The sequence below is a fragment of the Labrus bergylta genome, chromosome 15, assembly GCF_963930695.1.
Source record: "Labrus bergylta chromosome 15, fLabBer1.1, whole genome shotgun sequence".
Taxonomy (NCBI): Eukaryota; Metazoa; Chordata; class Actinopteri; order Labriformes; family Labridae; genus Labrus; species Labrus bergylta.
Window position 1 is genome coordinate 24,464,723 of NC_089209.1, and position 16,438 is coordinate 24,481,160.

Consider the following 16,438-nt stretch of genomic DNA (forward strand, 5'->3'; position numbering starts at 1 on the left):
ATGTTCTCAGGACATTTTTAATGCGTGTCCCACTTCAGGACTGTTTCTCCTTCAGATGTAGTCGAAGTACGTGAATACAGCGGGACTTCTTGAACTAATTAAGCCCAAGGTTACCCTCCTCGCCGAGCTTTTCTCACGAGAGTCCTCCAAGAAGGCTTTGAAGAAGCACAAACTGAGATTTTTTTTCTTTTTTCTTTTTTTTTGTATGTCATTTTCTCTTGTGTTAGTGAGATGACTTCATCAGGGATAATTAGAGGAGGAATCTAGGGGAAACATGATAACCTCCTAATGAATGCACTAGTTTAGACGGCGTCTTTAGTGTTGGAGTCATGTTCATTTCTAAAAGCTTTGTGATGCTTTGTTAGGACACACAGAACTTAAAACATCTCCACATCAGGTGGTCACTCACATCTTGATTGGACATGTCCCAGTAAGGCCGCTCCCCGTAGGACATGACCTCCCACATGACGATGCCGTAGCTCCACACGTCGCTTGCAGAGGTGAATTTACGGTACTGGATGGCTTCTGGCGACGTCCACCTGACCGGTATCTTGCCCCCCTGTTCAGTAAAACGCAGGTCAGTGGCTGGAGTAAAGATCACATTCATTATATCCTTCATCTTCCCCTAAAAACACAAAGTGTTACAAACAGTGTTACACACATCAACCAACAACTTTATGACATGTTAAGCTTTCATTTTTTGTGGCTTTTTTGCCTTTTGCCAGGACAGCTGAAGAGAGACAGGAAATGTCTGGAGGAGAGAGAGTGGGGGGTGACATGCAGCAAAGGGACGAGGTCGGATTTGAACCTATGACTGCTGCCATGAGGACTACAGACTCTGTACATGGGGTGCACGACATAACCGCTAGGATCTCCCGCACCCCGGACTTTATGACAAGTTGAGCAATGGTTGATACTTTTCTTTCTTCACATTGTTGGAACTATTTACATGATTATTAAAGGAATTAAACTGTTGTGGGAAACCTTTGTTTTCTTTTGAGGGCTTAGTAACATGAAAACAGAAGACTAACCCTCAACAGAACTCAAAGTTATTAATGGCTAAGCCGGATCTATTAAAGCTTTTATAATTTATAATAAAGGTTGTTTTTTTAAGATTTCTTTTTTTTATGCCTTTAACTGCAGAGACAGGACAGTGGATTTGGAAATCAGGGACACTGAGAGATGCGGGGAATGGAGCTACAGGTCGGATTTGAACCCTGACCGCCCGTCCCCCTCGAGGACTACACCCACAGGCGACCCGTTTATAATAGAGTTTAAAGAGGTCAGAAAGCTCCAGTAACACTTAAAGTATGATGCTTGTGGCCTTCATCAGGGTCTGGATGACCCTCTCCATGCACTGCAGGTAGTTGGTGAAGTCGTGTCAGATCACCCTACTCTGCTTCTACAGTAATATAGAATTGGTCACGACTAATACACCTTTAATAAACGGGTGTCTTGTCAGGGAGTTGCACTCAGACGATGTTTGTTTTGCATGTTAAAATGGTGCAGACTACTCGGGCGTGCACCGGTGCTCCTGCTCTATTTTCATACACTGGCTGAGACTTGATTAGAGAATTCAGACGGGGGTTCTTGGAGGAGAGAGAAAGAGAGAAAGAGAGAGAGAGAGAGAGAGAGAGGGAGGGAGAGCTTTAATTGACTCACAGTTGTTGTGTAGACAGCCTCAGGATCGTCGTCTATCACCCTTGACAGGCCGAAGTCAGACACTTTACATACGAGATTGCTGTTGACAAGGATGTTCCGCGCAGCCAGATCTCGATGGACGTATCCCATATCGGAGAGATATCTCATCCCCGCCGCGATGCCCCGCAGCATGCCCACCAGCTGGATGACTGTGAACTGACCGTCATGTTTCTGCGCGGCAACAAGGAAAAAACACAGACAGGTCAGCCATCTTCACTGACCAGGAGGGGAATGTAGGTCACAGCACTGCAGCAGCTCCAGCACTAAAGATTTATGATATTTATACGATGCACAGATCCTGCTGCAGACTGCCTGCTGTCTGGGACTCTTTCCAGCAAATGCACAAGAAAAAGTTTGGAAAAGATACTGCTTTGAGCCTCCTGGGCGATCGAAAGGTGATACTCACCCTGAGGAAAGCGTCTAATGAGCCGTTCTCCATGTACTCGATGACGATCATCACTGGCTTTCCTGCACACAACAAAGACACGGACAGGATGATTCACTGATACCTTTAATTTGGTTTGCTTACATAATGAACCACAATACTTGCCGAGTTATTTTTAGCCACGCGTTTCATTGGCTTTTAATTAAAAGTTACCATCTGCTGCTTTTATTACAGCGTCTAAATGGGGGAATGTTAAACAGGGAGTTTGGCTAATTTCATCAGATATAATGTCACTCTAAACTTCTTTTACCTCCCAAAGCTTAACCCACTCTGATGAAATCCATCACGCAGGATATTTGAACCGTTTCACTGCGCTCACACTTTTTATTCTTTTCATTGTAGGCAATACTCAAGAGGGTTTTTAAGTTAGTTTCATAGGAGCGGAACAGTTTTATTAAAGGTCAAAAATTAAGCAAAAAACCCTTCATGTTTTATTCTAACACTAATATGTGTCCCTAGTCCGTCTACAAACCCCCCAGTTATGAGAAAAGTCCATCCTCTCCGTCTTTTGCCTGCTCCACTTTTCAGAAAACGTGTGCTCAAATAGGCCGTTTGGAGATTTTCCCTTCATGACATCACAAAGGGCAGTAGCCCCTCCCCCTGTGGGTGACACTCCCACAGCAAGGTGTTTGTTCTGCTCTCTCTGAGTCTGCCTTCTCACCGTAAACAATAGGACATGGAGCGAGAAAGCCCAAGCCACATCCCTCTTCGAGAGAGGGGGCGTGGTCAGACACAGCTCATTTACATTTAAAGGTACAGACACAGAAACAGCCTGTTCTGAGCAGGCGGAGAAGTGGGATTAGGTAGCAGAAGTCTACCGGGTTAGCTGGATAGCATCAGATAGTTGACAGACAACAGAGTGGGGGTTTCCACATGGCTGTTCTCGTTCTGCAGTACTAAACATTGACCATGAAAATGTCAGGTCTCCATGGCGATATATTCACTAATCGTACATGAGCAGCAACATATCCTGTTCCAACTCGTCACTGAATTTAAGAGTCTTCTCACGGTCTTACATACATGAGTAACTACATCATCAACAGAAAAACATGTCATACTCTGACTGTTACAAACACAGTGCTAACCCCTGTATGAAGGTGGATCAAAGACTTTTAGGGAGGAGGAGGCTGGACTGGTGGAGGCAAAGCTTTGCCTGCAGCAGCACGATGTGAGCAGCATTGGTGTAGCAGGGAGCGTTGAGGAAGTCATGGTTAAATGGACAGCCTTGTTGTGGGAATGAGCTGTGATTGGCTAGTGAGTGATAAGAAGTGAGTTCTGACTTCTGATGAGCAGATCAAAAGGTGTATAACAGTAGAAATACAGAGCCTATACTGGTATTTTTGATTGTCTCATCTGTCTTAAGTTTCCTTACGAGCAGCTTGAAGGTTATGTACGTTCCATAAGTTATGCTCTGGCTTCTACACTTTTAACTTGAATTTCTTAAGAAGGGATTTTTTTCAAAAGTAATAAGAGTTTTTCAGGGACTGATGCCACTCCTGCTGTGTGTTTTTTTTTTTTTTTTCATTTGGGGACCACACACAGTGTCATGACATGATGTCATCAACAAACACACAGCAGGATAAAGCAAAGACAGAAGCTCTGCTTTCCCCTAAACAAACAGTGAATGCTCGATCTCTCATACTCTTTGTTTTACGTTTATTTAAACAGGACGAGGGACAAAAACACTCTTCAGCTGCAGCAGCGCTCGTGAGGTCTGTTTACCTCAGACAGCATTTCCTCAGTTCTTTAGACCAAGACTCATGTCGTGTTGACTGTACACTTTTTACATTTATTATCTAATCTAAGCGTGATTACCTCTCGTCACGACTCCCTCCAGGTGAACCACGTTAGGATGGTCGAACTGTCCCATGATGCTGGCCTCGCACAGGAAGTCCCGCCTCTGCTTCTCCGTGTAGCCCACCTTCAACGTCTTGATGGCGACCGACACGTCGCGCTTTCCAGGCAGCTTGAGCCGCCCGCTGCACACCTCCCCGAACTCTCCTGAGGCGGGATGAAGAACCATTCATGAGTGAGGGGGGGGGGGCGGTGGCGATGAAAGGGGGGGAGGGGGAACATCAAGCCACTTCACAATGACAAATTTATTAGTGTATTTTGAGACGAAGCAGCTGTGCGGTGTGGAATACAAATTGGAGTGCGACATCTTGTTATACTCAGGGGAGTGTAACCGAGACCTATAATAAGACATGCTAGAGATGCATAGATACTGTCATTGACCGCCTGTGTTAAAAAAACCCATGTGGCAGCAATTTTTCTGCTGCAGGAATCTCAGCGGCCGCCCCTTCAGACGGAGCCCACACATTAATTGCAATGAACTTTTTCCCCCTCTTTACAATTGCACCATCAATAAACAACGCATGGAGCTGTGTCCCTGCACAAGGTGTAAATATTTGCCTGTCAGCGTGATGTATGATAGCTGGAGAAGACACGAGATGGAGGGGGGAGGGGGGGGCTCACCTGCTCCGATAACCCGCTCGATTTTAATGCACGAGGCGTCCAGCTCCTTGGCAAACTGATGGACGGCTCTGTTGGGGTCCTCGTAGGTTTCAGGGTCGATGTAGGTTTTGGTGCCTGGAAATTTAACTGTAGAAAGGTAAGAGGATTACTGTTACGGTTTTAATATGCAACACTGCGCTGCGGCGGCGGCCCACTTGACAGGCACAAACGATCACAAAGAGCAGAGGGAATAAGTGAACAGTCAGCAGCCGGTGTCAGAAAAAAAGCTTTTTTTTCATGTCAAATGAGAAGCAGAGGTTTGAGTAACCTGTGCACATTATGATTTTATAAAGCTGTCGGTGACCTTTCACCTGCCTGCAGCTCACACTCACTCACTGGAGAACACGTGTGCTGGTTCATACACTAAGAGTCTTAATCATTATTTCATTAGTAGAAGAGCTTATAACACTGAGATACTCAGTCAACTTTATGACCTTGAACATATCTTCACTTTAGAAACCATCTGAACAGAAGTGGTTTGAAACCTTCGTTGACCTTGAGTCATTCCTTAATTTGTTCTTAGGAGTTCAATGTGTTCATGTGTGACTTATAGAGCACTCATGTTTCTTTTAAAGATTTATTTCTTGGCTTTTTGTTCCTTTATTGTAGAGAGTGGATAGAGTCAGAAATCAGGGAGAGAGAGAGAGTGTGTGTGGAATGTCATGCAGATAAGGAGCCACAGGTCGGATTTAAACCCTGACTGCCCGCTTCGAGGACTACAGCCTCTGTACACCGGGTGTGCACACTAACCCCTACCCTACCAACGCAAATGTTTAATGTCAAATTAGCAGCACTGTTTCATTCTGTGGGTCTGAGCTGAACCAATCAGATTTGTAAAAAAGCTGATTCACTGACTTGACGTGAGCTCTGAGCTTTCAAAGAAGTGACCAAAAGGATTCGAGCAAAACATCTGACTGAAGCTGAAATGCAGTATCTGAACATTTTACACTTATTTCTGGACTTTTTCACATTATGTTAAACATCATTCCTACCTTTCAGAACTATGGGAAAAAAAGCACTTGAATGTGTTAGTCACTTTAAATAGTTGTTACTGCTTTAACTGTTTTTCAGTCCACTTTGATTTATTTACTAATTTCACTGTCTCCAGCCAACTTCTTGTCACTGCATATTACTACCTCCTCATTCTTGATGATTGTCTTATGTAGCGTCACAGTCCAAGAGGAACAAAATCTCACTGTGTACTTTGCATATGGTTTATATGAAAACAAAAGGAACTTGACTTTGTGATGTGCAGATAATGTCCGACACGCTTTAGTCAAATTATTTAAAGCTGTGGTACAATAAAGAACCTTACAGCATGAATACAACAAACTCCTGCCTTCCAGTCTGCATAGAGAAGAACTAAATAAAAAACGTGTCGACGTGGGGAAATTAATTATTTTGTTTGACTGAAGTGGAACATCTGGACCCCCCCCCCCCCCCCTAAAAAACAGCAATGTCCCTGTGATTTTCTAAAACACTGATATGAGAAAAGTTCATGAATTTCAATGAAGTGAGAGCGGAAGCAGTTTGAAGAAAACAAAGAAAACAAGGTTAAAGGGAGGCCAGCGATGGGGTAGTAGGGGGGGAGGGGGAGTGGGGGTTACTGTATAGCACTGAGCTCCAAATTAACCGCAAATTACAATATTACGCTCTATTAAGGGAACGGGCGACTCACGGGGGCGATTATGTGCAGTTTAAATTCCACTGATAACAATATAACCTGTCAACTTTTTAAAACTTAATGAGATGAGTGCGGCTCTGATATGCTGGATAAACACAACAACAACAATGGTGGAGCAGGAGTGTAGAAGTGTAGAGCTCGTCCAGCTGGAGAGACACTTATTCCCACCCCCCCACATGGAGGAATTCGACAGTGTAAATACAACAAATGCATTGTGCTCCAGTGAGGGGGACGCCGGCAGCACACATTTCCCTCCACTTGCTCCCATAATTGCTTCGTCCATCCGAGATGTCGGCAGATCTGATAGGAGATGTCTTATCGCCGCTGCCTCGCTGCTACATGGCGGACAAATTGGCTCTGCATGTTGAATTCTCGCGCTATCTTGCTCCTGTCGACCCCGGCAGCCTTTTTTTTTTGCGTCATTTGATATTGCTCGATGGATCCTTCCAATAAGCCAGACACTAGCCTTGTTTGTGTTTGCTCACAGTATTTTTTCATCCTCAGCAGGTTTGTCAGATACTTAGCGGTAGCCGACCTGCAGCTCGCCGCGCCGCCTCTGCTTTAGCCCCCGCACTCCGTGACACCCCTGACCCTTTGTTTTCCAAATCAGCAGTTTGCCTACAGCGCGGATCATTATGACTCCACTTTGGGGAAGCTGTCTGCAGCTGGATCTCCAGGGGCATCATTAGGGGGGGGTGGTGGTGTAAAAAAAAAAAACTCTCACTGAGAGATGCAGCTCCTGCGACGGAGCAGACTGTGTGTGTACACTTTGTCGCTCTCTAAGTCGGGTTTCCACAAAACAACTCCTCTTCCTCTGGGGTCAACCTCGGCTCTCTCCCTGACAGCTGTCACATTCAAGCATCTGCAGCTTCCTAACTTCATCACACAGTCTGAGCTAGCCAATCAGCAGCAGATGTTAGCCTGATTGTTCCGGCTTTGACTCAAATCAAATGAACTGGGATCAGACAGTCATGCCTGTGGGTGCTAATGGGCTTTAAGGCACCCCTTCCTGTTTGGTATGCGTGATTGAGATGTCTCTGTCTCTGAGTGTGTGTGTGTGTGTGTGTGTGTGTGTGTGTGTGTGGATTCGGGCACTTACACTGAAAGTAGAGCTCCTCGTCTCCCTCCTGATCGGCTTTGCTGTACCCGCAGTGTCTGCACAGGGGGAAGGAGAGGAAGAGAGCGTCAGAATCAACTGATTGCACGCAGGAAATAAAATTCCCTAAATTACAAGATTTCTAATGCGGCTGCTAATGCAGTGCGTGACAAATCTGTCATGAGCCCAGCTGAGCAGCAGGAGCCTGAAAAAGGCTGGGAAAGAAGCAAATCATGTAAAGGGTCAAATAATACATGCACTGTGCAGGACTGTTCAACATGTCTCGTAATATTAGTTTGTAATATTAACGTGTTGAAGGTCTCAAAAGAAGGTGACATGCAATACAAAGTCGATCTCTGAGCATAAAGTAAAAATAATCATGACTTCTGAAGGTGAAAACGACACACGTGATAGATATGCATGTGTGTGTGTGTGTGTTTGTGTGTGTTTGTTTTTTGACAATGCCTTTTAGTCATTAGTCATTACATCTATCCTTAACGAGGAAAAAGCTGCTCAGTGGACCTTGAGTTTGAGGAAAACTCTTATTTTTCCACCCTGGATCCTCCTCCCTTTTACATATTTGAGGTTGAAATGACAAAGAAGGTGCAAAAACTTTGAGAAATGCTCCAGCAGATTGTTTCAGTCTGCAGCCAAAACCACAGGCATGCAGCAGGGCTGGGAAATATACATAGTTTTTAAGATACAACGATACATTTTCTAACTTGTACCAGGGAAAGACGATGTTGTTTATATCGATATAGTTCATGTTGCATTAAAATGACATTGTATGTTTCTTCTGTAGAGGCATCAGTGCGCCTGTTTCTCCTCTCTGTGTCTCTCCCTCTTCACTCTGCTTCTCCTCTCTCTCTCTCCCTCTCTGATCAAAACTCAAGATCTGCCTGCAGAACAAATCACACAGCTGTGAGAGGTTTGTTCTTTTTATTTATTTAATTTAATGAGGATAACTTTTATCTAATCATATTTTTATTTCACACACTATAGTAGTTCATTTTGTCACTTGTCATGTACATGTTGACGTTGTGCAGCAGGTTGTTGATAAAGGAACATGTGGGACATTTGGCATTTGACTTAGAGCAAAACTATGTTTGTCTTATTTCTTTAGGGAATAAATATTGAGATATAAATCATGTATCGCGATTCAGCTAAAAAGTATTGTGATGTTATTTTTGGTCCATATGGCTCATATGGTTGACTGGTTGCTCAGTGTGGTCAACATAGATGAGAAAGTGTAAAAAAGTGTGTTGGGCACTCTTGGAAAAGGGGAAAATGTTTCACACACACACAAGAAGAGGAAACCGGCATGAAACATGTAAAAATGAGGAAGGAAATACTCCAAAGGTCTTTATTATAAGGGTTATAATGGCTTATAATAAAGAATCTGAAATCATTTTATGTGTTTCTTTTAGTGGATTTACTTTTGATTGGGCGTCTTTCCTGCAGGGATTTTTGTTGCAGACATTACAGTCTGTTTAGTAGCTGCAGGCTGACTGATCTACCGGAGCAGTTCCAACATTTGGTGTACCTTTTTTTTGTTTCATTTAGACCCCAAATTATTTACAGGAGGTTTAAAATACCAGAAATTCTTTTTTAAAATGAAACTCAGAAAACGGGGGGGAGGGGGTACATCTGATGAATCCACCATAAAAAGCAAGCTCTGGTGAAATGCCATCCGTGCAGATGAAAACACAGATGAAGTGTGTGAGGAAACAGTGATAATGACAATGCGCAGGGTTGCTTTGTGTGTCATACTTCATCCTGCCCTCAGGATCTCTCTCTCTCTCACACACACACACACACACACACAGGAATGCAGAGCCAAAGCTGTCTCGCTCTGGGGGTGCTCGTCTCATAATGGCTCTGCAAAAAAAAAAAGCTTGAAATTTTTTGTTGGGGCTGGAGAGAGAGAGAGAGAGAGAGAGAGAGAGAGAGAGAGAGAGAGAGAGAGAGAGAGAGAGAGAGAGAGAGAGAAAAAAACTAAAAAAAATAATGATGCATCACAACGGCATTAGCACAGCATGCCACGAGATGATGGGTGCACGTGTGTGTGCGTGTGACGGCTCCACAGACAAGACGTGGAGGGCCTGTGAGTGACAGAAAGGCTAATTGACAAGCGCAGACTCACAGGAGCGGAGAGTCAATGGGGCCCGCGAGAGCGTACCTTCTCCCGATGATGAAGCCGAACACCATGAACACCAGGATGATGGTCCCCGCCACGGCCACCACTGCGATGATGATGACCGGGTTCTGCTCGCTGGACACGATGGCAGCTGATGAGACGGACACACACATACACACAGAAAGACAGAGTGAACCTCAGCACATCAAAGAGAACAATCTGCAGGACATAATTGAGTCCATTGAGAGGCGTGGAGATTGATAACCCCTCCCCCGTCCTCTCCTTCCCTCAGAGGGAGCGAAGGAGGGCCCGCTTCTATTTTTGAGCCGTCCTCATACACACGGCTCTACTGTTTCAGAAAGTGGGCTTAATAGTCCCAGACGGCGACGGCGATGCCCTTCATCTCAAACAAAGACACATTCAGGTTGGATTGTTTCCCATCCGGAGCGCTCTCTCAGTGCTCAAACTGTTTGCGTTGACAAACTGCCGATTGCTCCCAAGAATGACTCCTCGTAGCGTCGAATAAAGTCAACGCGAGCGGTGTATGAGGAGGAAATTCATGCATTTTAAATCAAGTGGATCTGAGCTGTTTAAATTGAAGAGAATTACTTTTTTTGTGGTCTGCCCGAGGAGGAAAGGAGGAGGCTGGAAAAATGCTGCAAACATTTTGATATCTAAACATCTCGACTGTTGTCTTATTATTATGTGAGGAGTAAAGACGACGACTCTGACTTATCGTACACCTTCCCCTCATGGGGGCCGTCACAGAGGAAGGCTTGCGGTTCACCGTTTTGGTCAAGGGCGCTTTGACTGGACTGCAAACTTGTAACCTTGTATCAGGACACACCCGGCATGTGGTATGAGTAATTAATGTGTCCTAATGCAGGAATGCTGCATGTAGGGGGGGGGGGGGGTGTCAGTGTGTGAGATGGTGGGTAGGCAGGCTGGACGTTGGGTCCAAAAACAAAAATGAAATGTCCCCAACTCTCGCTAGCATTTGGCTTTGAGCTCAGCAAATATGAAACGAGGAAAAGAAATGTCACAATAAACACATTTCCTGTTATTTGATTAACTGTAGAAACAGAATATGGAATCTCTAAGAAGTGTGGGGGGGAAATGTTGATTGATGAAATCGTACTCTTAATTGTTCTTTCTCCTGTCTCGCGACTTCATTTTTTTTAATCCAAATTGGTTTCCAAAGTAACTTCCTCTGTCTTTTATTTCTGGGAAATAAAAAAATAAATGAAAGCGCCACAAGACACAATTTTTTTTTCAGGCCAATTTGGGAACATAGCCAAGTCATCACTACTGCCTCTTGTGGCAAAAATGAGTATTACAGCAGCAAACTCTTCAGGACGTGGGCCCTAATGTATCTTTTAAAATCTCAATAAATGTTTTTAAAACTGGTAGGAAGGACAGAAAAATCCTTCCCAAAATGATAAAAAAAATTCCAACTAGAGAATGTGTTTGACGGCCTGTAATGTGTTTGAAACCCTGAAAGAGGAACTTTGCTCCTGCTGCTGTCACATTTTTTCAGCTGCTTGTAAAATATGAACACAGTCGAGCAGTGACTCTCAAACTTTTAAACCACAAACCTCTGAAACTACACGCCATTGTTGTTGTAGCGTGTGTCTATTGTCTGGAAGCGTAATGCACATGTGTGTAATGTCTCTGTTTCCAGAAGAGCTGCATGTTGCCAGTTAACACGATGATGGAGACGGTACTCGATGTGGAACTTAAAACTTTGCATTGTTCAGGCACCCAGAATAAGCTTAGCTTGTGAATGAACAACCAAAACGCACCAATAGGTTGAAACCTTTCTAGCTAAAATTGTCATGTAAGTCAAAAAATGAATCCATATTGATTTTAGTGTTTTTCAAAATAAGAGCGTAAATGACATAATAGTGAGGTTTACCATGTCCTGACTGACATCACTGCACGGACACGATCCCAACTTTCTGATGTCATTGACTCTATAGAGCTAATTATGTCGAGCGTGCCACATTATTACCAAAATGTTTCATACAGGAATCTTAACAAATAAAAGATGTTTTGACTTCATTTACGGAGGTCTGAAGATTGACATGAACTTTCCTACAAACACCCCCGCAGAGGAACCCCTCACCCAAACTCACAATAACACGCCGCAGCGCTCACTCCAGGCAGCGCTAATGTCAGTGATTAGATTGAAATTGAGTTCATCCTCATGACGCTACAGTTGCTTGTCCTTGTGCTCATTCATTTTTTCCCATGACGTGTTGTCAGCACTAAAGTCGAGGCAATTTCTGTTTGCTTTGCTCGAAAGCGAATAATTTCCCTGGGCCATTCCTACAGGAGCTGGAGACATTAACAGGTTGTGCATAAATTTAAAAAGCCTGTGTTCAAAAAAACGACGTGCGGATATGCCACTGTGGTCAAACTCTCGCTCCGTTAGCGGTGCATGTGGAGCCCATACTGATGCTCTCTGTGAGCTGAGTATTCAAACGATCAGCGGCTAGGTGCAAACAAAGAGGAGCAGGGACAAACACATTCTACACAACAAAAAGCAGCGGTGTGTTTATTAGTCGTACCTGTGGTCTCCTCCTTGGTGGTTATCTCCAGTCTGGGCCCGAAGGTGCCGTACCCGGCCTCTGTGAAGGCCCTGATCTGGAACACGTAGGCCGTGCTGGGCTTCAGGTTGTTCACCGTGGCTGACGTGGACTTTGACCTCACCGTGGAATAGATCCGGTCCTTCTGATCCTGCATGAACGAGGATGAAATCAGCTTTTAATTCAGAGAACGACCTTCACCGTTTTGGGGTCAAAAAAAAAAAAAAAAAAAGACACAAAGTGTTTTTGTGTTAACGTCTAAGCTTGGATAAAAAAAAGGTTCAGAGACACAGAAGATGTAATTAGCTGCTCTTTGTGAATGGAATGAATGTGATTTAACAATGACTCACTCATTTAGATAAACAGGGAGGCAATTTAAGGTGAGACTGCTCACATTCAGCAATCGTTAACAGAAGTCCTGAAGTCATGCACAGCTCGTACAGACTTCCACTGTCTGAGCTGAGGAGACGACAGAGTCCACATCTAAACTGGTCGTCAAGGGAAACAAAGCTCTTTTATTCTTTTATCTTCCTACTTCTTAAGATTAAACTTTGATTTGTTGATTTGACTGTTTATCTATTCTCTTTATGGATTTAGTATAAAGAGTATTTCCACAGTCCTGTATGAGTCAAACTAACCTGCAGTGTTCATCTTTCTGTCTGTCTGACAGGGCCGCCATGACAGACACGACATGTTTATTGTTGCCATGGAAACACCGGATGTTACGTCAAAGACCGCTGTATTAAGAAGTAGAAATAGCTACTGAAATCTCCATGTTGCTGTATGTGCTGCTGTGATAAAAATCATGTAAATTGTACTTGGATACATTAGCTCGTCGATAAACATATTCTCTTCCTCAGGTCGGTTTCTTGCGTTCTTCTTGACTACGGTCGACTGAGAGTTAATTTTAATCGTGGGTGGGGGGTGGAGTAGCAGAGAGAATCACTCCCATGATTCCCCGCCAGCCTCGACATCATCTTTTGTTATTGTTTTGATTGAGAGCCCCCTGGTGGTGGAATCTACAAACTGTGCGTTTAAGAAAAGATTTATTTTGCTTAAGTAGATCAGACGTAGCTGATCCATGGTCCTTCAGAAGAATAATGCATCACCAGCCAATGACTGACACCCCAAACAAGTCTACGTCTCTACAGCATAAAATGGAAAGGAAGATCGGTGTTTACTTTTATTAACATAGGTTAAAAAGATGGCGAAGACACAGGCAAAGAAACTTCTTCAGTAACATGCTGCGCTAAATTATGTTAAGCTGAAAGTACCTTACTGCTATCAATAGTCCTTGCTTTTGTTTGTCATGTTTACGTTTCTATATGTAGTTTTCTTAAAAATACTACAGAGAAACATCTGTAACAGTAAGTGAAAAGATTGTTTTACCATGATACAGCCGGCATTAAAGACAACATGTAAAAACTTCAATATCTCCAGAATAATAGATTCTATTTAAATGCAGCGGCTGCTCTTATCGTGTACTTTGTTGTTGATCTGTAAATGTTTTGCTCGGCAAGAAGCCCAAATGGAATGCCAGGGTCCGTTAGGGGTGCAGTTGTTGTTTCCAATTTCCCACTTTTACAGCTGGGCAGAGCACAGCGGCCACAGTACGTGACGCAGGACACTGATTGGTCGGTGTTTGTGAGAGGCTGCAGCCAGCGGGACTGGCATCACAGCTCTCTGATTTGCCAGGTTAAATTCACTCCATTAAACCTCGCTGTAAAAAAGCTGATGTGTTCACACTTGAAACACAGGGAGATATTTATGTGGAAGGAGATAACAGTAACAGATTGCTAATTCTGGCAGTGCAGCAGACTCTGATTGTGTGTGTGTGCGTGTGTATGCTAACATGTGTGCGGGGGCGGCTGTGAAGGACTACAGCCTGATTAAAATCTTATGAGCGTCTCATTCATTATTGCAATTATGAGACAAAGAAGGTACTTGCAGAATCTTGTGAATTCCACTCACAGCAGCATGTAGACAGAATACAAAATGAAGAGTCGGCAAAAGTGAGAGATGGGGGGGGCGTTGTTCACAAAGAGACAAGGACGCAAACAAGTCTCCTTCAAACTCACTTTTGTGTTCGGTTATTGTTTAAATTGTGCACGACGAAATACAAGAGCTCTGAGAGGAAAAAGAGAAGCTCAATTTGATCTGAGTTTGATCTAGATTGTTCTCTTTCCTGTGTTGGTGACTCATGAACAGGTGCATACACATATTTTTTATGTGAGAGTAATTTGTAGTATTGCATTTAGTTTTTGCTTTTTTAAATAATAACAATTATTTATTTATTATTAAATTTTCTCATGTGAATGCAATAGGCTTCCTTAATAAACTTCACATTTCAGTGTCAATAAAAGAGAAACAGAACTTAATTTCTTAAAGTATCTTTTTTGCAATTATGAAAAAAAGTAAAAAACTTAACTGAATATTTGGCAGGCGGATATATAATATAAGTTTTTCCCGGTGACTTTTCTGATTCGGAAAAAAGGGTGACATGAAAAAGATTGCATGTAATAGGTCGGATTCAAAAACCGGGCTACCCACAAAGAGGACCACAGCCTTTCTACGTGGGGGGCACACACTAACCACTAGGCCACCTGCACCCCGTATTATTTCTTATTGTTGATCCCATGCAGCACAAAAATACAGAAGCTCTGAGAGGTAAATGAGAAACACAAAAGTTCAGAATAAATATTTCTCTCTCCTGTGTTTATGACTCAAGACGAGAGATTTTTAAAAAATAATCTTTCGTATTTTTTTATCAATGGAATAAGTGTGGAAAGAAATGTTGAGGATTAAAAAAGTTTTTCAGGGTAAAACTTCTAAGTATTCAAATTGGCAAAGATTAATCAACAACAGAATTTATAAATTATTCTGGAAAAAAAAGCTGCCATCTTTAAACCTATAGGGGCAAAAACTAGACTAAGAATAGAGCACTGACTTATTTAGTTTTTTTTGGCTCTTTAGGCTTCCGTAGTACAATCTTAAAAATGAGAGTTTGTGTTTGAAATGTTGGAGCTACATTCATGAGGTAAAAGACTTTCCTGAGTCTTAGGCTGTGAAGAGAGGGGAAGTGAGACACAAACAAAAGAAATGTTCTTCAAACTCACTTTCTCGTAGTACTTGATCTCGTACTCAGTGATGACTCCGTTGGGCTGGTGCGGCTCCTGCCAGGAGAGCTGGATGCTGCGCTGCTGCACCTTCTCCTTGATGACCTCGCTGACCTGGGACGGAGCTGTTTGGACAAGAAAACGTCGATGAGTGGAGGGCAAAACCCTCGACGCACGCACATGCATACAGCCAGCCACTAATCAGCCTCAATGACTCCTCTGCAGCGGCTTGTGTCGAGCTGAGGGATATTCACAGGGGCGCTTCTAAATGTTTACAGCTCATGATCGAAATTTCAATTACAGCTCAAACAGCGGAAGATAGCGTCACGCCATCCGGCAAGGGAGGAAAAACAGCCATATGTAAATTATGAATAACAATTCAGTTCAATTAATTCCAACATTTCCAGCAGAACGAGCAGCCACTCTGTCTCCCTGATGACAGAAGTATTGAGAAAGCATCTTAAAGAGAGAGCGGGCTGTACCTGTAACCTCCTGACATCAGTCTTATGCACACAAATTATCTCCGGCTCTTTGCGTGACTCATCCCGAGTGTCAGGCTCGCCTGGATTAAGTGCAGTAAAAAATTTGCCTAACAGTGCACATACACAGTGATATTTCTGGTTGTCAGAAGCCAGAGGTAAACGATGCTACTGAAACTTAAACACCTCATGTCGAGGGAGTTTTATCCTGCGGTGGGGCCTCAGCACAAAGCTCCGTCTTTTGCTTTAACTGTGACATATACAACTGCTGTAATAACTAATACTGCTGCTGTAAAACAAAAACAAAAAACAAGTGCTGTAGTGTTTCCACTGCAGGAACATCTCCAAGGACTAGGAACCTTTGGAGGAAGTGTTTCAACTCCACTGTTAGCAGGCTTTAAGGAACATGGAAACATGACGTCAGCTGCTGTTACTGTCACTACTTCCATCACTGGTGTGTCATCTACAGCTTCTCCTGTACTTCTAAATGTAATGAATAATACAGCGACAGCTTCTCTTGCAGAACTGCTAGTCTAAACACTCTGTTAAGCTGTTTTCACATAATGCACTATACAGAGAAAATGTCTAGAAAATATGGAGAGGACTGCTCCTGAAATCCTCCTGACCTGGTTTGTTCACACATGCACCTCACAGCCGGAGACTATCCCTGTCGGACAG

At 43.4% G+C, this 16,438-nt stretch overlaps 1 protein-coding gene across 7 annotated transcripts in view; it reads right to left on the minus strand.

The window, feature by feature from the left end:
* epha7 (eph receptor A7) overlaps window positions 1-16,438 on the minus strand; it is a 101,320-nt gene that overhangs the window by 12,050 nt on the left and 72,832 nt on the right. Inside the window, exons 6-14 of one of the 7 annotated variants that reach the window (XM_065963477.1) lie at window positions 15,282-15,406; window positions 12,148-12,316; window positions 9,620-9,728; window positions 7,444-7,499; window positions 4,622-4,735; window positions 3,962-4,147; window positions 2,108-2,169; window positions 1,663-1,872; window positions 410-625 (exon numbers count right to left, since the gene is read on the minus strand). In XM_065963477.1, the coding sequence (XP_065819549.1) occupies window positions 410-625; window positions 1,663-1,872; window positions 2,108-2,169; window positions 3,962-4,147; window positions 4,622-4,735; window positions 7,444-7,499; window positions 9,620-9,728; window positions 12,148-12,316; window positions 15,282-15,406 (1,247 nt within the window). Of the gene's footprint in view, window positions 1-409; window positions 626-1,662; window positions 1,873-2,107; window positions 2,170-3,961; window positions 4,148-4,621; window positions 4,748-7,443; window positions 7,500-9,583; window positions 9,729-12,147; window positions 12,317-15,281; window positions 15,407-16,438 lie in introns of all 7 variants that reach the window. The other 6 variants (XM_065963476.1, XM_065963475.1, XM_065963479.1 and 3 more) reach the window with 6 other exon arrangements.